The following is a 24,230-nucleotide window of genomic DNA, read 5'->3' as shown; positions in this document are numbered from 1 at the left end:
TTCCATTGATTTTAAGTTCAGTTTTGGTCGGGCCTTTTTCCAAAAACTAGACCCAGACCCAGACCACCCGTGGGCTATTTAGAGCGTTGTCCATCCCTAGTAAGATGTTCAAGAAATTGTTCAAGTTCCTTGTGGTGACAATGTTGGATTCGTGAACTTGGCAAACTAACTCTTGTTATCCCAAAAGCAGGAAAAATCAGGACATCAAAAATAACATTTTCCAAATACAAAGTGAACCCATAGGTAGAGTACTCAAACTCAAGATAGGAGCACCCATAGATTCCATCATCCATGTCATTTTTACATCTCACGAGCGTACGGGAGGGTCGTGCTTCACTTCACATCCTTTGGAAATTACTTGAAATTGATGTCTATGCACAAGAAACAAGCAATTGGTTTTGATGTTCCCACAACAGCTTGCACATTTACAAAGAAATAGTAAATAAATTCAAACGTGTTGATCATTTAACTAGCATGCCAAATATGTAAGAAAAAGGCACCATAAAGGAGAAGTCTCTCTCTCTCTCTCTCTATCTATCTATCTCTCTCTCTCTCTCTCTCTATATATATATATATATATATATATATATATTATATATATATATATATATAGAGAGAGAGAGAGAGATATCTGAGTATTAGATATACACACACTCTTAAGGGAGCAGAAGCAGTCTCCACTTTCCTTATTTTGAAAGAGAGATTTTCACTAAACCACAGAGATTTAAAGAAATTTAAAAGTGATTTATAAAAGAGAATTTTTAAAAAACACACGTAAACTATTAGTAGACGGTAGGGGTGTCTCTTGGATTATCACAAACTGCAAGCTGAATTTTGAGGACAAAATTACTATTTTACCTTCAAATTTCCTTTGTGAAGTTTTTAATTGCATTTTAGGGAAAAATGGTAATTTCATTTCACATTAAACACAGAAGTAAACTATATGTTTTTTAAATTAACTATGGAAAAGTTCAGGTGCACTTTTAACTACATTCAAAACTTGGGTGTATTTTTTATTATCACTAATGGTTTGGGTGTGTTTTAAAAAAAATCTTAAAAAAAAAAAACCATTAAAATAATTTTGAATTGACCGATACCGATTCTCAAGTGATTCATTTTGAATTGGCCAAAAAATAATTAAAAAATATTATTTGTCAATCAAAGCATGACATGTGTTAAAGCCATTAAAATAATACTAAAAAATTTAATTTTAAGCTATTTTTTTACATTTATTAAAAAATAACCGATTCAGGTCAGTATCGTATCAATTTTCTTGGGGTACGATTCGTACTTGTAGGACGATTCAGGCATATACGATACTGACAACATTGGGTTAGATTACTAAGTATTATTATTTGATTTATAACAAGTGAAACCACTCATGAAACTATGCAAGGCGTCTGGGGATCAAATCACGACCTCAACCGTCCTTCACCAATCATCCAGGGATTGTAAAACCTCTATGTAGTGCTTCCCTCCTGCATATCATATCAGAAAAGTCTCCTCATTTCTTCAGCATTGCAGCAAAAGCCGCACAACCACGGCATCAAATTTTTAATTAATTTTTTAAATTAAATAAGTAACAATGACCGATTCATCTCGATTGGACCAATTCTTTGAATTGATTTGAAAATCAATTCAAGTCCGAAACCGATATTGACAGCATTGGTACAGACAGCTAGGATTGAATATAGGATGATCAGATGATGTGATCTGTACTACTTTGTGAAAGGGTATGGGTCTAAAAAGGTATAAAGAAGGTCACGAGAGATCTTGTCCCCAATGTTGTCAGTGTAGGTATCGCCCCTGAATCGTTTGGCCACCGATTCAGCTGGATCACACCATGCGGATACTCAAGTGAATTGTTCTGTATCAGTCAGAAAAAAATACGTGTTAAAAATGTTAAAATAATATTTAAAAAATTAATTTTAAGTATTTTTTATATTTATTAAAAAATAGCCAATTCAAGGGTAAAGTGTAATCGATTTTCTGCCGATAGATGTGTATCGGCCGACACCCACCGATACTGATAACATTGCTTGTTCCATAAAACTAAGTTTACAAATAGTACTAGGGCCAGTTGGTAAAAAGATGGTTGAGGTCATTGAGGAAGGAAAATTCCTCGCTTCACAGGAACGAGAGAAAGCTTTGATAAACCCACTTATAAAATATTCGAAGCCTGTATCCCCCTTCAATTCCCAAACTGATAGCCCCTTGGCATTTTGCTCTCACTTCTTGTGGCTTCCTACTCTCTTTGACTTCATTTCTTTCTTTTTCAATATTAAAAGTATTTTTTTATAGCAAGCTTTCGTGTTGATTTTATATTGCTTTCTATTCTTTTTCATGTAATTTCTTATTTGCTTTCACTCTCACTTCATATTGTTTCTTACGTGTTTCCTTTTCATTTCTTATGTGCTTCCATAATCGCTTCACAATCGTATCCCACCTCTCATTTCATGTTACTTCTTAACACTCACTTTCCTGCTCCCTTTTGACGCATCACTTCTTGTATCCATTTATTTCCTGGTAATTATGGTCCCACCATGCAAAAGGGGCTTGAATCCTTTCTCAACTGTCTTGCATGAGTGGCTGTTTAATTAAAAAAAAAAAACAGCAATAGAAAATGTAGTAGTAGCATGCTGGTTAAGATTTAAGATTACAACAAAAATGCATCAGCCTTGTGGAAGTAACTGGAATTCATGATGCGGTCAAGTGAAATTTTCACTATAAAAGCGTTGGAAGTGCAAAATTTCAATTGCGTTTCAGGCAATACCTATCATATCCTTAATATAAAAAAAAGAATAACTATTAATGCAAATGATATTACCATTTTCCAATAAGAATGACAATTAATCAAGTTGCAACCTAAATAATTTAGGGAGGAATCCTAGCAAATTTTGGTGCTCTCATTGCCAAATACTTCAACCCAGTTCATATGTATACAGTAATCATGCTTGATTTCATACTTCATAAATGTCCCTGTTATCGTTGCAATACAATGACATTTCCATTTCACAAGCAGAAGTAAATATGGATTGCATGTAAGATCAGCTGGCAGCATCCCATGGTGATGCATTCAAGCCTTAGAGCAGGGAATTGCAAAATGGTATTAGAGATCAAAAAGAGGCATGTTTGGTCACAGTGCATATATTGTCTTATGATCAGTGGGCACATACTCTGAATTAGATACAGGTGACATTGACCAGGATTTGGACAAACTCATGGACGACCTCCTAAGAGACCTACTTTTGACCTCCATGCGATGTCTGATCACCAAGAAACCAAGTATGCCCAGCGTCGTCATCATTACGAGCGCTCCTATGATCGCTACAATGATTGCCAACCATATTGAATTCCCCCCTACCACTATGAATGATAAACATATAAAAGCAACCGAAATCAGCACACATGCCAACCACATAAGCTTGTTAATCACAGCCATCAACTGTTTCTTGGCCTTGTTTTCTATAACTACCACTGATGTCTGAACCACAACCACCGCCAGAGAAATGAACAATGCACTAGAATCAAAGATCAAGAAGATTTGAAAAAGGACCTGAGGAGAAATGAAGGCTGCTCCAAGGGAGAGTTGTGAAGTCATTTCAGATGGATCACCTACATACTGACCAGGCAAAGTGAAAATGGCAGCAAAAGCCACAGTAGCAATGAGAACAGCGACCACTGTAGTGGAATTTATGGCATTATTTAACCCGTCCGCATTCAGTTTCTTGACTCCACTTGCAATCTGTTGGACCCCTTTTCGTGTCTGAAACTCTTGCTCAATCTGTGAGTGGACCTCATGCTTTATGTCACTGACAGATTGTTTCAGTTCTCTTGCAGCATTGGGTGGACCGAAGCTTCTTGCATACTCCACACCAGCTTGCCGGAGTATGGATGCAATTTCAGCCTGATTGCTCTTTTCTGCAGTGTCAAGAGCAGTTTCACCTGACCTATTCACGATTTTGGTATCCATGTCATTGAATTCAAGCAGCTTCTTCACCGTCTGAAAGGACAGCAAGAGTTTAGTTACACTTGATCTTGAAACAAATGATTTATTCATGGACAACTTAAGAAATGCTAAAGCCGTATTTGTTTCAGGGTTCTTGCATACACCGTGATGCATTGTCAAGCAATATCTGTTAGAACCTTTGGTCTAAAATCCGATACATTTATTCTCTCTGTTTAGTTATACTTGATCTTGAAGCAAATGATTTATTCATGGACAATTTAAGAAACGCTACTGCTGTATTTGGCATTTACTCTCTCTCTCTCTCTCTCTCTCTCTCTCTCTCTCTCTCTCTCTCTCTCTCTCTCTCTCTCTCTCTCTGTGTGTGTGTGTGTGTGTGTGTGAACAATAGCAAATGGAAGAAAAAAAGTTTTCGCTGCCCAATAAAATTGGAAGAAAAAAAGGCCTGAAACTTCAAAACAAAAGCAAATGGATTATTATAATTCAAAAGTGCACCCAAATTTCAATGTCGGTATTTGCACACAACTTGTTTCTGTGTACAAATGCAACATCACATATTTTGTAGCAGAAGTCACTTCACCATCATGCAATATTTAATAAACACATATGAAATGGTTAAATCTTTTCCTCATGTACAACTAGTTGGCCAATGTAATAATGCCTAGATATTGATGTAAAATGTAAAACTGATCAATGGCATTGAAGGGAAAAGTAGGTGTCAAAATTGCACAAGGAACAACAAAGCATGGTCCTGTTAAATTATATATATATATATATATTTTTTTTTCTTTCTTTAGCTTTTCCCTTTTTATTTATCTAATTTATTTTGAACTAGAAATCCAACTAGTCAACATTTAGTTTACTAGTTTTGGAACTGTTGGAGCTAGTCTCCAACGGCTACAAATAGAGCCGTTGGAATGACTCCAACAACTCTATTGAGTTTTCCTTCCCTCTCCTCTTTTGTATACAAATAGGGGTTATCTCCCTCTCCTTTGTAACAATGCTTCTTGCATTTTGTGATAAATGAATAAATTATTTATTTTTTAGTCTTCTTGTGGATACCCCTTGTGTGGGTTTCACTTGAATCTTCGGTGGACATATTGTGCATGATTGAAAGACTCTTGTTTCCTTACATGGTATTAGAGCAAGGTTTCATTTGAATTTTTGAAGATTGTTTGCCTCATTTTCCATGCTTGTGAGAACAAGAAAAAATCTCTTGTTCTTTGGTGGTTCAAGTGTTCGTAGGATTGTGCATTTTGAGATAAGCATGGTTCGTTGGCTCGTGTGACTCCATTCAAAATTCGCAGTGTAGTGCTTGTGATAATTCTCCTATTTTCTTTTCTCATCTCATCTTTTTTCTCACTTTCTATTTATCTCTCTCTCACCCCTTGTAAAAATGAATGACAGTGAAAAAGTCACCATAATAACCATGACTTAATGATACTAATTTTGTAATGTGGTCTTCAATCATGAAGCACCATATTTGGGAAAAGGGATTGTGGAAACTAGTGGATGGCTCCAATCCAAAAGCCAAACTAATTCTCACAAAGGTAGAGAACGAAAAAGAAGTGCCTCTTACGTACGGTGAGAAGGATAAGGCCTTAACCACTTATGAGTACAAGTTGAAAAAGTGAAGAATGAGGCATGTCAAGACCATGTCTTGGTTAATCAATAGTGTAGATATTAAGAAATGCTCTAGTCTCGTGAAATTTGAGCATGCAAATACCTTAAGAATATGTATTCCCTTAAGGACATTGCACATGTGTGTAATTTGCAAAACAAAGTTCGGACACTGACTCAAAAAGACAAAAGTATTAGAGAATACTATAATGAGTTGTCCGAACTTTGGAAAAAGTTGTCTCTTCTTGAGCCTAAATGGCATTGTCTCGAAGATATAGAGCTCCACAAAAAACAACTTGATGCAGAACACTTTTATCAATTCATAAATGGTTTGAGACCGGAGTTTGAAAGTACCAAATCGGCTCTCCTCCATAGAAGTAAAATTTCCTCTATTGTTGACATTATTGAATAGTTAAGTATGGAAGAGAATAGGCTAAAAGCGCACACTTCGAAGAATGAAGACAATTTCGTTCTAGCAATCTCTAGACTGAGAAACTACATGCGCCCTTGCAAACTACTTCATTGAAAACAAGCAAATGAGTACGATAACAAGCTTTATCGGAAACAAGGCAACGAGTATGACAAGAAAAAAGTTATTTGATATAATTGTCATGAATCCGGACACATTAAACCTCAATGTCCAAAGTTTAGGAGAAGGAAAGAAAATAAGGTAGCATCGATTGGCTCTCCACAAGAGTCAAATGACATAAAATCTCATGATACACCCGTATTCATGTCTCGCCTAATTAAAATTCTCCAACACCTTAAAGAGGCATCTTCTTCAAATGGAACCTCGACTGGAGCCGCAGTTTCATCCTTCTTCGATCTCGGTAAAACTCCTTGGCTTTTTTATTCTGTTGTTTCTTTTCATATGACCCCCAATAGTAAAATTTTATCTGAATGTCATACCAACTCATGCAAGTTATCATATAAAGTATAAAGTTATAAACATGAAACAATGTAAAACAGGGCATGTAAAACTGTTATAAAGTCAAATAATTGTTGAGCATATTTTAACATATCTCCGTCAGTATCATACTACCATGTATAAAATAATTGCATTTTGCAAACATGGGTATTTAGGTCTCTGAATCCGAATTTTGTTGTATTGTGGTTGTCTTTAAATGTCATTAATGCCATGTCTTTTTTTGTTTTCACAGTGATTTATATAAGAGTGGGTTTACCAAATCGGCTACAGTGACCCCCTACACAGCAGTCGCAACAAGAAAATTTACCATCAGTTATTGTTTTGTTCAGGAGACTTCTATGTGTTAGGAAATGGTATTCCACCGTCAATCACAAGAGGAAGAAGAGTAGAGAGGGAGAGAGGCGTTGGTGGCTGCAGAAAACCCAAATTAGGGTCTGCAGTTTTTCTTCATTAACTATATACACGTACAGTGTAATTAGGGTATTACGTAAAGTGTGGAAATTACAACATGCCATTAATGAGCATGTGTTTAAATAAAACTAAAATAGATTGGATCCGGATCCTGAGATCCAGGCTCAGTCGTGCCATCTTTTCACCCTCCCTCAAGTTGTACATGGTTTTGAACCATGAACAAGTTGCCTTTTAACATCCAAAATTTGTCCTTGATAAGTCCTTTTGTAAACAAGTCAGCAACTTGATCAGCAGTCCGAACGTATTCTGGTTCAATTTTCTTCTCTTCGACCTTCTGTCTTACAAAATGTTGATCAATTTCAATATACGTGGCACGATTGTGGTAGATAGGATTGAATGACATGTTGATAGCACTTTGATTGTTACACAAGAGAATGCTTTTAGAAATCGATTTTCCTTTCTGCCAACAGGTGTCTGATCTATGTTACTTCGGCTGTAGCAGTTGCCATTAATCTATATTCAGCTTCTGTGCTCGACCTGACTATGGCCTTTTGTTTCCTACTGCTCCAGGAGACAAGATTTAGGCCAATGAAAACACAGTATCCTGAGACTGATCTACGCTCATCTGGATCTCCTGCCCAATTTGCATCTGTGTAAGTAAGAAGTTCATGCATGTGATGGTCATGCATACTCTTTCTGTACAGAAGACCATCTCCAACAGTTTCCTTCAAATATCAAAGAATGCGTTTAACAGCCTCCATATGTCCAATATGTGGTTCATGCATGAACTGAGATACCTGATTGACCAAATAGACAATGTCAGGCCGATTAGAGGTAAGATACTGAAGAATTTCTACTACCCTGTGATATCCTAAGTCCTCGTACAAATCTCCATCTTGAGAACTAAGTTTCTGATGAAGTACACTGGGTGTGCTTAAAGGCTTGCAATCTGTTATACCTGCCTTGCTAAGAACATTATGTTGGCCTGATCATGCATCTGAAGCAGAAAATACAAGGAAAATGTCAATTCCCTCTTGAAGGCTATCAAAAGGATCTTATATGCTTATGTGATTTAGCAAGCAAATCAAGTGTTGATGAGATATGAATCAAACTCTGATGTTATGAAAAACATTGCAACTAGTCATTAACAGAAGGGTCATTCACCTATTGAAAAATATATGGTCATTATTAATTAGTGGATGGACACACAACTATTTCAAAGCCCTTCAATTACTTGTGATTAAGAGTACTAGAGCCATCTAAATCCAACTATGTGTTGTCGAGATTGGAGAATGGCGCGAGTATTGTCACACACAAAAGCATATCAAAAGAAGAAGAGGCAGAGGAAGAGGGAATAGGGACAGAAGAAGAAGAAAAAAAATAAAAAAGAAGAGAGGCAGAGGAAGGTTGTGAAGAAGAAGAGTCGGGGAGAGAGAAAAGATAGAGAGAAAAAGAAGAAAAGAAAAGAAAAGAAGAAGAAGAGAAGCGGAGGAACGATGTGAGGAAGAAGAAGAAGAGTTGGGGGATGGCAGTGCACATGACAATGACGATAGAGGTCGGACGAGCCTGCGGTGGCGAGAGAGGAGAGATCGAGAGAGCAAAAGGCGAGAGAGGAGAGATCGAGGGAGCAGAGGGCGAGAGAGAAGAGAGATTGAGAGAGCATGGCACTAACAGAAAAAGGGGAATAAAACCCTCCTCCCCCCCCCCTCATATTTTAAGGTTTTAAAAGAAAAGATGTTCTTGCCGTCGCACTTAGGCGTTAAGGAAAATTAGGTACCGAATAGGCACTAGTCGGTGCCTGGTTGGAAAAAAGAGCCTTTTTCTTTAAAAATCTAAGAATTTGTCCGATCCCTAGGTCTCTTATCGACTAGCCCGACTAGGCGCCTAGTTGGCGCTTTTGACTACATAGGGCATTACACATCAAAGACTTGTTCTCACACAACACAATAAAATGATTTGGTCGAACGAAAACATGAACACATTATAGAAACAACCAGAACTTTACTAATAGCAAACCAAGTACCAAAAGGATTTTGGGCTGAAGTAGCTTTAACTGTTATATATCTCATTAACAAAATGTCATCTTCTTCTTTACAAAATATAACACCAATTGAAACTCTTTAAATTAGTTTATGATTATTCTAGACTAAGAGTTTTTTGGTGCAAATGCTTTGGTTTTACTAATAAGAATGATAATCTTTCTCCTTGTGCCATTTCTTGTGACTTTTTAGGTTATGCAAATAACAAAAAAGGCTATAGGTGCTTTGACCTTAAAAATAAAAAACTTATATGTTTCAAGAAATATTTCCTTCTTAGAAAAGGAAAGTTCATTTGATTTTGAAAAGGATAACAAAGTAACTGAGTATTCCGCTTTATTTGATTTAATTTCAAATTATGATAATTGTGATTATGAATGTGACCTTGACAATGGTCTTGATATATGTGACCTTGATAATGGTCATGATGATATGATTAATGAAGAGCAATCCCATAGCGACAAGAACTATTAATAGTATTCTAGGCGTAGGGATTCCAAACACCCGTGCACTGGAAAAATATTCTGAACAGACTGAAGTACAAACTAGAACGTCATCTAGGATTTCTAAAACACCTGAGAAATTTGTGTCTTATGATTCATTTTCTCCAAAATATAAGGCATCCGTTGCATTAATCTATTCATACGTAGAACCTTCAACCTATGCTCAAGCTAAAGAACATCCTGAGTAGATAGAAGCCATAAGGATAAAGTTAGAAACTTTAGAAAAAGCTAGTACTTAGACCATTCATGATGTCTCACAATGAAAGAAACCTATAAACTGTAGGTGAGCATATAAAATTAAAACTAAGAGAGAAGGAACTCTTGAAAGATATAAAGCTAAATTAGTTGTCAAGGGATATTTTAAAAAATATGGCATAGATTACGAAGAAACCTTTGTTCTAGTTGCTAGAATGACCATTGCTAGGACCTAGTAGCCTTAGCCGCTGTTAAAAAAATGGCTTATATTCTAAATGGATGTCAAAAATGCTTTTCTTAATGAAACTTTAATTGAAGAGGTTTATACGGGGGCACCACCTGGTATAAACATCCATAATGGTAAAGTTCTTCGTCTGGACAAAGCTCTCTATGGTCTTAAGCAAGCACCAAAGGCTTGATATGACAGGTTTAGTCAACTTATGCTTGATATTGGTTTTAGAACTTATTTGACTGACACTGCCTTGTTTGTTAAGGTTTCTAGTGCAGATACTATTATTCTCTTTCTCTATGTGGATGATATGATCATCACAAGAAGAGATAAACAGGGAGTTAAAAATATTAAAAACTTCTCAAAAAACATTTTGAAATGACTGATTTGGGTTTATTAAAATATTTTTTAGGAATTAAAGTTGCTTATTCTCTTAGAAGATACTTATTATCTCAATCTAAATTTGCCTTTGACATTGTCTCTAGGTCTAGAATCACAAATGATAAGAGAGTTGATACCCCTAAGATTGAATCTCCTAAGGATCCTACTCCTTACAAACAACTTATTGGAGCACTCTCTTAACATTCAATTACTAGACCTTAACTTTCAATTACTAGACCTGATATAGCACATGTTGTACACACAACTGGTCAATTTCAGCATACTCTCACTTCTGTTCACATGGGAACAGTCTTGCATATTATTATATATCTTAAAAAATCTTTCTTGAGGCCTTTTAAATTTTGCTTCATCTTCATTAGATTTAATTGTTTATATTGATGCTGACTGGGGATGTGATCCCAATAACAGACACTCAACCACGATTTTTTATGTTTTTTTAGGTGACTCTCTGATCTCGTGACGATGTAAGAAGCAATTGAAGGTCACACTTTCGTCAACTGAAGCTGAATACCCGGCCATGGCAACAACAACGATAGAGGTAGTATGACTCAGAAGATTGTTGGCTGATATGGGAGCTCAAGCGACCGACGCCTCACGCATGACAACAAGAGTGCGATTTACATTGCATCAATCGTACTTTTCATGAGCGTACTAAATATATTAAAATGGATTGTCACTAGTTCGAGAGGAGTATCTTCATGGGACTATTAATTTGCCTTATGTTACATCAGAATATCAGTTAGCAGATTTCTTCACCAAACCTCGCGTTGCTCATAGATATCACTTCCTTTTAGACAAACTTTTGGTTATCGTACCATAAGTTTGAGGGGGAGTGTTAAATTATATATACATATATATATATGTATATATATTTTATGTATATATATATATATTGATTTTTTCTTTCTTTAGTTTTTTCTTTTTTATTTATCTAGTTCATTTTAAACTAAAAGTTCAACTAGTCAATATTTAGTTGACTAGTTTTGGAGTCGTTGGAGCAAATAGTTGTTGGACTAGCTCCAACAACTCTATTGAGTCCTCCTTCCCTCACCTCTTTTGCATATAAATAAGGGTTATCCCCTTCGTCTTTGTAACAATGCTTCTTGCATTTTGTGATAAATAAATAAATTATTTATTTTTTAGTCTTCTTGTGGATACCCCTTGTGTGGTTTTTGGTAGTGTGTCCTTAGTGAACGCTTGTGCTTGTTGACTTGAATCTTCGGTGGACATATTGTGCTTAATTGAAAGGCTCTTGTTTCCTTACATGGTCCACAATGAATAATATTCCTTATTGATAATGCATGCCCTCAATATCATGCATCATTGCCATTTATCAAGCTTCTCAACTTTTGTTCTTTAATTCCTAAAAGGTATTATTTTAATATCTCTGCTACCCTTTCCATGTTGAAGTCACTCCAAGTGTAATTTGGATGACAGATATGAAACGTTCAACAGTGTCCTATGTCACATTATGCTGGTGCAGGTCATCAGGTGTTGAGTGTATATGAGAGAAAGAGCTGCTAGATTTCACTTTTTCAAATATTTTTCCCTTAATAATTTTCAAAATATTTTGCTTATCCCTTATATTCAGTTTGTGTTATTTCAGGATTGTAGAAAACGAGAGAGAGAGAGAGAGAGAGCTATTGTTTATTCTGATTTTAAGGGTAATGCCTAGATATTGATGTAAAGCTGGTCAATGGCATTGAAGGGAAAAGTAGGTATTAAAATTGCATAAGGAACAGCAAAGCATGGCCCATGGTCCACAATGAATAATATTCCTTATAGCAATCAAAAAGTTGATAATGCATACCCTCAAATTCATGCATCATTGTCATTTACCGAGCTTTTCAACTTTGTCTTTTAATTTCTAAAGGGCGTTATTTTAATATTTCTGATACCCTTTCCATATTGAAGTCACTCTAAGTGTAATTTGGATGACAGATATGAAACGTTCAACAGTGTCATATGTCACATCATGCTGGTGCAGATCATCAGGTGCAGTGTGTATATATGAGAGAATGAGAGGTGTTAAATTTCACTTCAAACATTTTGTTCTCTAATAATTTTCAAAATATTCTAGTGGTCCCTTATATTAGTTTGTGTTATTTTAGGATTGCGAAAAGCAAGAGAGCACAGAGCTATTGTTTATCCTGATTTTAAGGATACAACTTAGGAATTTAAGGTTGAGAGAGAGAGAGAGAGTCCATCTAATGTTTATACTAATTAAGGAAGAAACAAGCAAGAGTTGATTTCTTTCTTCAAATTTTAAGCATTTTATTATAAAAATCAAAGTCTTTTTTTTCAGGAAATCCAAAAAAAGTTACATCAAATTTGACTTATCTTAATACACATTTAAATAAAACAAATACCATAGCTTTGCTTCTAAATTTTAAGAAAACAATACTTGATTTGGATCACTTCATTAGGGAGCCTGTTTTGGATAATCATAATGATAAGGAATATTCTTTAAAAACAAAGAACAAATAATGTAGGAAATTCTCCAATATAATACAAGACATTTAAATGGTTGAAGTTAAGGAGGAGAAATGCATGAGTAGTGAGATTCTCCTTGTTGATATGGTACAAACATCTGCACCAAAGAGTTGTGTCCCTGTGTGTATACAGGCTCATGTTTATATCATGCATATTTCAGAAAAAAAATCATTTGAGAAGAAAGCTATATCATAAATTAGCTAATTAAGTAGCTTAATGAATCTTAATTATGTGCAACTCTCTCTCTCTCATATACCATTTGTATAAAATCTTAACATTAAGAAAGAGATGTTTTAACAAGAGTCCAAGACTATGATTATTCAATGCCTTTTAAACTACTTTTATTACAACAATGCTAGAGAGAGAGAGAGAGCATCCATTGTCTAATGGATAGGACAGAGATCTTCTAAACCATTGGAATCCTATTGGATGCAATTTATTTACATTTATTGAATTGCTACCAAGAAACATATTTGAATTATTTAAACCTCATATATTGTTTACTTGTGTCATGGGAAGTGAACAAACAGATGAATTACATGTGTAAGTATTACAACTGGTCACAGATATTTTTCGCTTGAAACCAACACTTGGTGCCTTCCAATGCCCTAGTGGTTTACCTACAAAGTTTGTATGCAAGCAATCATTTTGATACATAAATATCCAGACTTGATTAATTGCAATTATTAGAATCCATTCCGGAGGACAAAAAGTATTTCACTAAGCTGAACTCCTAGAAAATACTAAGATTTTCTTGAGATAGTATGCCAACATTTTCTTTAACTAATTTTCAGTTCAACAACATTTTCTAGATAATTGTCTCTAAGCACCATGCATTATCACATACCAGTAAAACAGTCAATAATAGCCATACTTGGTAAACTTAGTCCTACAAAAATTCTCTGGAAAGCAAGACGAACCAATCAAAATCCACAAATAAGCATGACATATTTTAGATATAAAATTAATTTTGATTAAGACATCAAAACTTTGACAATAACATTATGTCCTGCTACAAATAAGTTTTATGTTCTATGCTTCAATGATTGAACCAAAAGGTTGAACAGCCCGAGAATCGAAAACACAGGATTAATAAAATATATCTATATACCTAAGACTAGAGTGTGCTTCATGCGATTAGTATTTCCCTCAATGTCAAAATGGAAACACCTAGCATAAAGTTTCATGTAGAGTTTGAAAAAGAGTTACAAGAGTTCTTTTGGAAAATGTAGCTTTTGATGCATAAAGCCAACCCACAGTGATGCCACGAGGAAGCAAATGTGCATGAAGCATCAAGTAGAGGATGGGATATCTTTTGATGCTTTATTAAATTAGCCATGCTGGTTTGATGCAGAGCAGGACCAGATCGGGCCTGTACCGCATGACCCAGGCACGGCCAGGGAACCCGACCCACAGGGGATGGACGATCGGACCCAGGAGCTGGATCCGATCGCAGGTAAGGTGACCTGATGCAGGGACGTGACCCTGCACACCTACTCCAGATAAGGAAAGGCCCGGATCGTCCCAGATCCATCTGCAGAGTGAAGACGTCTCAGGGTCCAGAACCGGACCCGAGACCCGGGTCCACTAGCAGTCTTTAAAAACCCTCTTCTAGGGTTGTGTGAAACAAAGAATCTGGAATATTGCAGCAGCCTTCTTTTTTTTCTGTCAGCAGTTTTCTTTTGGCTTTTATTCTTTTTCTATTGTTCGTCTTTAATTCGTTTATGTTTGTCCTATTGTTCGATCGAGATTCATATTGAAATAAAAGCAAGTGCCACCGTATTCGGTGGACATTCTTCTTTTTCTGCACATCGCACGATCGTGAGAGTCGTGCCCTCGTCTTCCGCAACCAAGTGCATTGAAGCCGATCCCCTCGCAGCATCAAAGTGGTATCAGAGCACCAGCCTTCCTCCTTCGTCAGCGGCATGGCTCAAGAGGCGAGGAACGATCCTGCAAGTGAAAAAGAGCGGGAGGAAACCGGTAACGAAGATCCAATGATGCGTATGATGACCAAAATGCAAGAAAATATGTTGCGCATGTACAAATAAGTGGCAGGGATATTAAAACGACTGGATGGGATTGAAGGTCGGCTCGTCGCCCTAGAGTCGCTAGTGGAGCCGCACACGACGTCAACACAAAAAATGGGTACGGGAGTGGGCGACGGTGTTGTCGGTCTCGTCAATACTGCAGTGATCAACCCAGCCCAACTGAACCGTCAGCCTGCCGTGCAATCGGAGGGCATCAGGGAGGATCTGCGCAGGAATGTCAGGCGCGAGACGCTCCAACAAGGGGTGTCGTTTCTAAACCCTGGCATGACTGCCACTCGGGTAGTCGGAGCCCTCCAGCCGACCCAGGGGCCCATTGAAGGACCTCCCAACACCGGCCTGGGTGCGCAGGCTTAGCACTGACCCACGGCCCAGGGGCTGCAGGCCAGACATGGCCTGCAGGGCCCGAGCGTGACACAGGGCCTGGCTGCAGGCGCGCCAACGTCAGCCCGAGCGTGACGCAGGGCCTGACTGCAGGCGCGCCAGCGTCAGCCCGGGACGGGGCTGGCCTATTGACCCTCCCAGCGCCCATGTGTGGGGGCTCGGTCGCAGCCCACCAGCGAGCAAAGGGGGGTGATCCCCTGTGGATCGGACCGAACCCGAAAGGGTCCGACCAGGATCCGAGACAAGTAGGGCCCGGACCCGGGTCTCGGGGACCATCCTTTGGGCCCCCGGGAGCGGGTCCGAGTCTCGAACCCCTATACCCGACCTACCCAATTGGGTTTGGTTCGCGGTTCACCCCGAATCAGACCCAACCCACTACTTTTGATCCCAAAAATGGATCCAATGCTGACCCAAACCCATATTGGACCCGGACGGAGCTCCAGTTTGAATTTGAGCCGGGTCAAAACCAGACTCATCTTGTTGTGGATCAAGGATCGAGTTCAAACCAGGCCTTCTCACACCACAACTCGATCAATGATCCCACCTACCCCATTTTGGGTCCGATGAATAGTTTCGGACTTGACCCGATCCAAATCCAATCGGGTGAGTCATCCCAATACTACACCAACCAAACCCAATACCCGTACCAGACCCAACCCGTTAACCTGTCCCCGATCCAAAACCACGCACTATACCCGACCCACTACCTCCACCCAAACCCAACCCATAATCCAAACCCATATTATCATGTTCCTACCCACCTAGAACCCAAGACCCGACCAGCCCTTCCACCTTTAGTTGGACCTCCTGTCGTACTGGTGCCTCAACGCCGGCCACAGATGGTTCCCATTCACGGGGGGGGGGGGGGAGGGGCAGACTGAGGCCGATTCCAGCAGCAGTTATACATATTCAGCAAGGACCTGCGCGATCTGAGCACCGACCACACGTCGTGGGAGTTTGTCAGCATCAATTACCAGGCGAGCAATATTGTGGAGAAAGAGATGAGATCGTGATGGATGATAATGCTTTCTGGAACGAGTACCACGCAGGAATGGTGGAGACCCGTCAACAGAGAGCACCCCTCCACATACGGGGTGAAGTTAGATCTTCCGGAGTTCGCAGGACGATTTGACGCGGAGCAGTTCTTCGACTGGTCCTATGCCGTACAGTTCTTATTCGACTACCACACTGTCATTGAGCATCGTCGTGTCTCTCTAGTGTCCACTCGGCTGAGAGGCCTAGCGCAGACATAGTGGGTTGAGCGACAAAGGTCGAGAGAGCGGCAGGAACTAGAGCACATACAGACACGGGAGGAGATGCAGTCCAAGTTTGTGCTGTCAGATCACGCTGAGAGAGTCTACAAGGAGTACCTGTCCCTGCATCAAGGCACCCGTACTATGGCGTAGTACACTGCTGAGTTCCATCATCTATCCCTGTAAGTGCAGATCGAGGAGACCGCCCGCCAGCAAGTCACGAGGTATATTTTTGGTCTCCGTCCTGCTATTTCTAATGATTTCAGTTGTGTCACAGTCGAGTCCTTGGATCAGGCAAGCAATTATGCCATGAATGTGGAGGAAAAATTGAAAAGGAGGTAGGAATATAGGACCTCCCGTAGTGACTAGTCCAGTCGACCCAAGTCGAGTTTCCCAACTAGGGGAGCGAGCTCCCTAAGAAGGAAGACTCAAAAGCCACCCCTAGAATAGACCCTAGCAAACCCGACCAGTCCGGACCCGCATACAATACCAGATCCAAAGCCAAACCTAGTGAGTTTACCATCTGTTGTTTTAGGTGTCAGAAGTTAGGACATGTCGCGTCCAAGTGACCCACCGTGAATAAGAACTCCCATCTCGTCGAGGGTATTATTGAGTCAGCATCCGATAGTGAGAGTGAGGGTGAATCATTGGTTGAGGAAGAGGATGAGAGGGAAGTCGTAGAGTTCGACGACAACGTCGAAAATTTATTGTCCATCCGTCATGTTTTGACCGCACCCCGAGAGTCGACCCCTGCAAAATGGTTGCGGAACAACATTTTTAGAACTCGGTGCAACTGTGAGGGTCATGCGTGCGATGTTATTATCGACACTGGTGCGTGTGAGAATATGGTGTCCGAGAGTGTCGTGTCCACCTTGAACCTGAAAATAGAGAAATTATCCCAACCATACAAGATGGCATGGTTCAAGAAAGGAAACGAGGTTCCCATGACCCAGCGTTTAGTTCGGTTCTCCATGGGGGAGCATTACCACGATGAGGTGTGGTGTGATATAGCCCCTATGAGTGTGTGTCACATTCTTTTGGGTCGTCCCTAACAGTTTGATCGCAAGACCATTCACGATGACCGTAGGAACACATACTCCTTTATTTTTAAGGGTCATAAAATAGTCCTTCTCCCTATCAAGGAAACCAATTTTCCCACTGTGGATAAGCTTGAACGAGTTCCCAGGCTCGCAGGCCTATCTTACCGGTCTTTCTCGAGCCAATGTCGGGAGAGTGGTTATTGCTATGCCCTGGTGGCTAAGCCGTTGATGAGTACGTCATTGCCCGTTCCCGCGGACATCACTCCTCTTGTTGAGGAGTTTTGCGACATTATGCCAGACGACCTTCCTAATGGTCTACCTTCGATGAGGGTGGTGCAGCACGCTATTGATTTTGTCTAGGGATCGAGTCTCTCTAACCTCCCCGCATATCGCATGAACCCATCCGAGCATGCCGAGTTGTTGAGGCAGGTTCAGGAGTTACTGCAAAAGGTGTTTATTCGTGAGTGTGAGTCCTTACGCAGTACCCGCCCTGCTCACCCCGAAGAAAGATGGGTCCATGCGCATGTATGTTGATAGTCAAGCGATCAATTGTATCACTGTCAAGTACCGTTTTCACATTCCTCATTTGGATTATATGTTTGATATGTTGGTTGGTGCCTCTATTTTCTCCAAAATTGATTTAAAAAGTGGGTACCACCAAATCCGTATCCGGGAGGGGGGTGAATGGAAAACATCATTCAAGACACGTGATGGATTGCATGAGTGGTTAGTCATGCCATTTGGGTTATCAAATGCCCCGAGTACTTTCATGAACATGATGACCCAAGTATTGCGTCCTTGTATAGGGAAGTTTGTCGTCGTCTATTTTGATGACATTTTGATTTATAGCTCATCTTTGTCTGATCACTTGAATCATCTACGTCAGGTCTTAGAGATTTTAAGGAGGGAAAAGTTGTATGTTAATGCCAAAAAGTGTGAGTTTATGACGTCAAGTGTTATTTTTTTGGGCTTTATTGTATCGTCTGATGGAGTTAAGGTGGATCCTGCCAAAGTCCGTGCGATTGTGGAATGGCCTACACCAAAGACTATAGGAGAGATCTGTAGTTTTCACGGGTTAGCCACTTTCTACCGTCGTTTTGTGAGAAACTTCAGCACCCTCATGGCCCCTATCACATAGTGCCTAAAGGGTACTAGTTTCCATTGGACGTCTGCTGCAGGAAAGGCCTTCACACTCATCAAAGAGAAAATGACTAGTGCCCCTGTCCTAGCCCTTCCTAATTTTAGCGCAATCTTTGAGGTTGAGTGTGATGCCTCTAAAGTGGGAATTGGTGCAGTCTTGAGTCAGAACCGCAGACCCATTGATTTCTTTAGTGAAAAGTTGCCTCAAGCCGGTACCAGTACTCTACTTATGATGTTGAGTTTTGTGCCGTGGTACAAACTCTTCGTCATTGGAGGCATTATCTTATTTATAAGGAGTTTGTCTTGTACACGGATCATGAGGCGTTGAAGAACTTGAATAGTCAAAAGAAGTTGAGTGCTCGTCATGCCAAGTGGGTCAGTTTCTTGCAAGAGTACACTTTCACTATTCGCCATCAATCAGGTACTCTGAACAAGGTAGCTGACGCACTTAGCAGGAAGAATAGCATTTTGATGACTATGTCAGTGCAGGTCATTGGGTTCGAGCAATGCAAAGAGTTGTACCCGACGGACCCTGATTTCCAGCAGGTCTGGGAAGGGTGCCTCTCCTCTGATAGCACAGTCGACCCACGATTTAGTATACATAACGGTTACCTTTTTTCGAGGTAATAAGTTATGTGTGTTTGCTTTCTCTCTTAGACTTCAGTTGATTTCCGAGTTACATGAAGGGGGACTATCTGAGCATTTTGGATATGATAAGACGTTCGCACTGTTAGATGAACGATACTTTTGGCCCAAAATATGCAAAGATGTCAAGTTTGTTCAAAGTTGTCGAGTATGTCAAGTGTCCAAGGGTCGACGTCAAAATAGTGGTTTATATACTCTGTTGCCCATCCCTGAGCGGCCTTGGAACATGTGTCCATGGATTTTATTGTCGGTGTTCCCAGAACCTCGCGTCGTTTTGATTCCATCTTAGTTGTGGTCGACCGATTTTCCAAGATGGTTATCTTTGTCCCGTGTAAGCGAACCACCGACGCTTCGTTAGTAGCCTCGTACTACTTCAAGGACGTGGCCCGCTTTCATGGACTGCCCCACACGATCACCTCAGATCGTGACGCGCTTTATGATCCATTTTTGGAAATCGTTATGGGCTTTATTGAAAACCAAGCTCCAGTTCAGCAGTGCATACCACCCACAAACCGATGGCCAAACCGAAGTCGTGAACCACACCCTAGGGAACTTGTTAAGAAGTCTAGTTGGGGAGAATGTCAAAACATGGGACCTAGTCTTGCCGCAAGCCGAGTTCGCATATAACAGTTTCATCAACCGGTCTATGGGCAAGTCTCCTTTTCAAGTAGTTTATGGGCGGTCACCAACCCATGTCGTAGATCTAGCACCTGTGTCTAGTCTTCCGGACCCAGCCCCAGATGCATTTGATGCCATTGAGTACATGCGTGATATCCACAGACAAGTCTGAGTCAAACTTGTTGAAAGCTACGAAGCCTACAAAGCTTTCGTAGACCAGGGTTGTCGTGAGTTCAATTTAAAGTTGGTAAGTTAGTATGGGTTTACCTGCGTCTAGAGCATTACCCAATGGGTACTTATGGTAAATTGAGTCCTAAGAAATATGGCCCCTTCAAGATCCTCCGACGATTAAGTCCAAATGCCTACCTCCTTGAACTGCCTGAAGATTGACACATCTCGCCTATCTTCAATGTGTCTGATCTATATGCTTACTGCAGAGACAACAAGTCGTCAGAGCCGACTTCTTCCCAACCATGACACAATGATGCAGAACAGGACCAGATCGGGCCTGTACCACGTGACTCAGGCACGGCCAGGGAACCCGACCCACAGGGGATGGACAATCGGACCCAGGAGCTGGATCCGATCGCAGGTAAGGTGACCCGATGCAGGGACGTGATCCTGCTGCGCACCTACACCAGGCAAGGGAAGGCCCGGATTGTCCCAGATCCATTTGCAGAGTGAAGACGTCTCAGGGTCCAGAACCGGACCCTAGACCTGGGTCCACTAGTAGTCTTTAAAAACCCTCTTCTAGGGTTGCGTGAAACAGAGAATCTGGAATATTGCAGCAGCCTTTTTTTTCTGTCAGCAGTTTTCTTTTGGCTTTTATTCATTTTCTATTGTTCGTCTTTAATTCGTTTATGATCGTCCTATTGTTCGATTGAGATTCATATTGAAATAAAAGCAAGTGCCACCGTATTCGATGGACATTCTTCTTTTTCTGCACATCGCACGACCGTGAGGGTCATGCCTCGTCTTCCGCAACCAAGTGCATTGAAGCCGATCCCCTCGCTGCATCATGGTTATTACTCCGAGTAGCTTAATAGCACTTATGCAATAGTCAGGTATATAGAACTTAAGGACCCAATCTTCACAATTTCAATTGTTAGGTGTTCTAGAATTTGGCAGTCCAAACCAGTACATTTGGTATGGCGAAAAAATAAAGGCAAGAAATTATTCAGCATGTGCTAGCTGAGGTGATTCAGAAAAGAAATAAAATTTCATTCCTCATAATCTCAATTGCAGGTCACTATAAATAAAGAGAAAAGACGGATGTGCAAAATAGGATGTATGCAGTTTAATATTGTTAATTATACTAAACTTAACTTACAATTTGATTTAATGCCTTCAGAAACCATTTTACCAAACACCCTACAATTAAGAAAATTCTGCCAGGCATCTCCTTGTTCATCACAAATGGTAACTCAATTCTCTCCTAATGCCATCTCACATGACATTTCATAAAACTGGAGGAATTGTCAATTATAATAGTGACTTCTACCAGTGCCTCTATTCATGGTGAGGTACAGCATCCCTAATAAGTTCTTTTTACTCTGTGTCACCATGATGCACAAACAGAAAAGCAGGATATTACATTTCAAGAGATATTTGAAGACACAATACTAGGATTGAACAGAAACATGCAAGTTTAGTTCCTAGAGAGCAATTTCAGATCTAAATAGGTGCATACTTTGCCATGAAGCTACAAAGGCACATGCAAAATATTGCATCTTGTGCTTATAAACCAGAGCTCCCCAATTTGAAATAAAAAATGACAACAACTTTATGAAATAATCTCATCATGACAAGCATATCTTGCAGATAACCCTCATAATTCAAGACAAGAATCTTGTGCTGATTCTTGTCCTCAGACATTTGATATATCAATAACTGCTATACAAGGATCCATAGAGAATGTGTAGTAGCAACTGTGCTTAAAATACAAAAAATGATGCATTGCATTCACAGCATTTTGATTTCCAAAAAATTGTATGTAAGGAATCATGTCGCCGTAATAAATATGCTTGGAGTCTATATTTCACAGTGCAAGATAGATGACATTGAAAACAAAACATAGAAAACTGTCTAAGACCAACATGATTGCAAATTCAATAACTAAGATATCTCTAACAAAATTAAAGAATCCAGTATGAAAAGTTTTCAGAACTGCACCTCAGCACGGCCCTTTCGGGTTGCAATATGCAATGCCGTGTTTCCCTTTTTATCTACTGCATTAACCAGGGGAGCTCCAAACATGAGTAATTCCTCCACCACATCAAGTGTTTGTCCCTTTACGGCCATGTGAAGTGCTGTCTGTCCCTTGTTATCAGTCCTCATGACAATCTCAGAATCCTTTCTTAATAGTGCTGTGACAACTTCCAAGTGACCATTTCTAGCGACAGAATGCAGGGCAGTTTTACCATTGCTTTTTGCAATCTTCAGAAGATCTGCATCTGTTTCTAATAACAGATTTACAATCTCTATGTGCCCTTGGTTTGCGGCGGTGTGTAATGCAGTAGTATTTGAAAAATCAACAGTCTTTGCCAGTTCAGGCAGGGCTTCTAAAAGCTCCTTGACAACGTCTGCATCATAGCAGTCTCAACATCACACAGAGCTAAAAGTTTGATGGTTAAAGATGATGACTACTAAGTATTTGTAAATTTTAGCAATGCCATCTATCAAGAGGAATAGATTACTTAATAAAATGCAGCAGAGAAAACACGAATTTTCATACTTAAACTACAAGTCCACTAGAAGAAAGAGGCGCTCACATCACCAAACACAGAGCAATATCGTGAACTATAGAAAGAACGGTCACAAAAATCAAAATTAGAGAACGAATACGGTAACTAGGCAGATGATTTGATCCACTAACAATTTGTAAAACATACCCTCTTGCAATATATGTTAAAAAGACCATTAATTATGTAGTGAGTAATCTTATATTCAAACATAATTACAAATATACACAGAATTTTATCATGAAAACCCACTTGGATGAACCTACCTATACTAAAATACAATAGAAAAGACATACACACACACACACACACACACACACACACACACATATATATATATATATATGATAAAACTACCTTACATGAAAAGGAAAAAGAATATCCGCTAGAAGAAGAAAAGAAAAGGTAATCATCAATAAACACAACCATATTACATAAACTACAACACAAAAACAAAAACTAAGAAATGGGGAAGCAATTAATACAATCAATTGCCCTTAATAATTGCATTTTCATCAAATCAGCAATCTACCAATCGCTCAAAAATCACTCACCAATATCTCCCTGCTTCGCAGCAATATGAAAGGCATCATACCCATTCTTAGCTATGATCCCAGCACACTCAACATCCACAAACCCCAAAAACTCCTTCACCAGATCGACATAACCGTATTCAACAGCGACAAAGAAGGCGGTCTCCCCCGCCTGGTTCCGCCTACAGAGGACATCATCCAGAGAGGCACGATCGCCACAATCGCCAAGAATCTGCCTCACGGTTTCGACGTCGCCCGCCCTCGCTGCCGAATGCAGCGGCGTGTCGTCACGCTTCCCCGTCAGCTGCTTGGTCATCTTCTTCCTGCGGAAGCTCTGCTGCCTCTTGGGAGCCTCCATGTTCCCACCAAGAAACAGGAAGGAAACAGAGCACCAATATCAGGAAACGGCCGAATCCTTTTGAGGGTGCTCCCTATTCCTCCAATTCGGACGTCAACCCGTCAATGTTTTGAGACACCAGGGATGCCATAGCCGCCTCCCCCACGTTGGTTCTTCTCACCACTGCTTTTAATGGGATTCCTCCCTTTTCATTCGCATGGTGAATGACCAATGATCATTTATCATGAAAAGGTGAATCCTAAGCTCTTTTCCTATACAGGGAAGCATCCCAGAGGATGGGCTTGGAGGTTTTGAGGTGCAGAACTTTGGTTATGTGAGGGATGGGATGATTGCGTTCATGGGTTTCCATGGAGGGGGCAGATGATGGGTTGATGAGATGAACCCAATGACTTGGCTCTTCTTCTATTTAGTGGGGGAAACGGGATACGTTTTGGACATTGTCTCCCCCAAACTCGCTCTTTTTTAGTGCAAATATAAGGTTTTTGTTGGCCCGTCAAAAGGAAGAATGACAGTCTGTCCCTACACGCAAGTTGGGCGGTCTAGACTCTCTGGAGTACCCTTTCTTTGTTTCAAGAGATCTTTTTTTGGGTATTCTTTTCCAAAATCAGGTCTGGTAAACTAGCCGAACCCGGCTTGGCTAGTTTACCAGTGGATTGGGCTCGTGTTCACTTTTTAGCCAAGCTGATCTG

The 24,230-nt window shown here is 40.0% G+C and overlaps 1 protein-coding gene across 2 annotated transcripts; it reads right to left on the bottom strand.

The window, feature by feature from the left end:
- Positions 1-1,574: 1,574 nt before the first annotated feature.
- On the bottom strand, positions 1,575-23,991 carry LOC149823435 (Ankyrin repeat family protein). Of its 2 annotated transcripts, XM_090018834.1 has the most exons (4): positions 23,205-23,990; positions 22,082-22,491; positions 3,557-4,003; positions 1,575-1,867 (listed from the first exon to the last, which is right to left on the bottom strand). In XM_090018834.1, exons 1-4 carry the CDS (start codon positions 23,539-23,541, stop codon positions 1,742-1,744), a joined length of 1,320 nt encoding a protein of 439 aa, XP_089874960.1. In that variant the 5' UTR covers positions 23,542-23,990; the 3' UTR covers positions 1,575-1,741. The 2 variants fall into 2 exon arrangements, with proteins under 2 accessions (XP_089874960.1, XP_089874959.1); XM_090018833.1 differs by lacking the exon at positions 1,575-1,867 and having other exon boundaries at positions 3,089-4,003; positions 23,205-23,991.
- Positions 23,992-24,230: the final 239 nt, after the last annotated feature.

This window comes from Nuphar pumila, chromosome 10 (genome assembly GCF_984573655.1).
Source record: "Nuphar pumila chromosome 10, dmNupPumi1.hap1.1, whole genome shotgun sequence".
NCBI lineage: Eukaryota > Viridiplantae > Streptophyta > Magnoliopsida > Nymphaeales > Nymphaeaceae > Nuphar > Nuphar pumila.
The sequence above is the reverse complement of the archived record's forward strand: the minus strand, read 5'-3'. Positions and strand labels throughout refer to the sequence as shown.

Excerpts from the sequence above, each read along its gene's own strand:
- LOC149823435 (XM_090018833.1), bottom strand. The coding sequence starts at position 23,541 with ATGGAGGCTCCCAAGAGGCAGCAGAGCTTCCGCAGGAAGAAGATGACC. Across the intron at positions 22,492-23,204 it reads TGCGAAGCAGGGAGATATTG|ACGTTGTCAAGGAGCTTTTA; the intron begins GTGAGTGATTTT and ends GCTATGATGCAG. Across the intron at positions 4,004-22,081 it reads CCCGAAAGGGCCGTGCTGAG|ACGGTGAAGAAGCTGCTTGA; the intron begins GTGCAGTTCTGA and ends CTGTCCTTTCAG.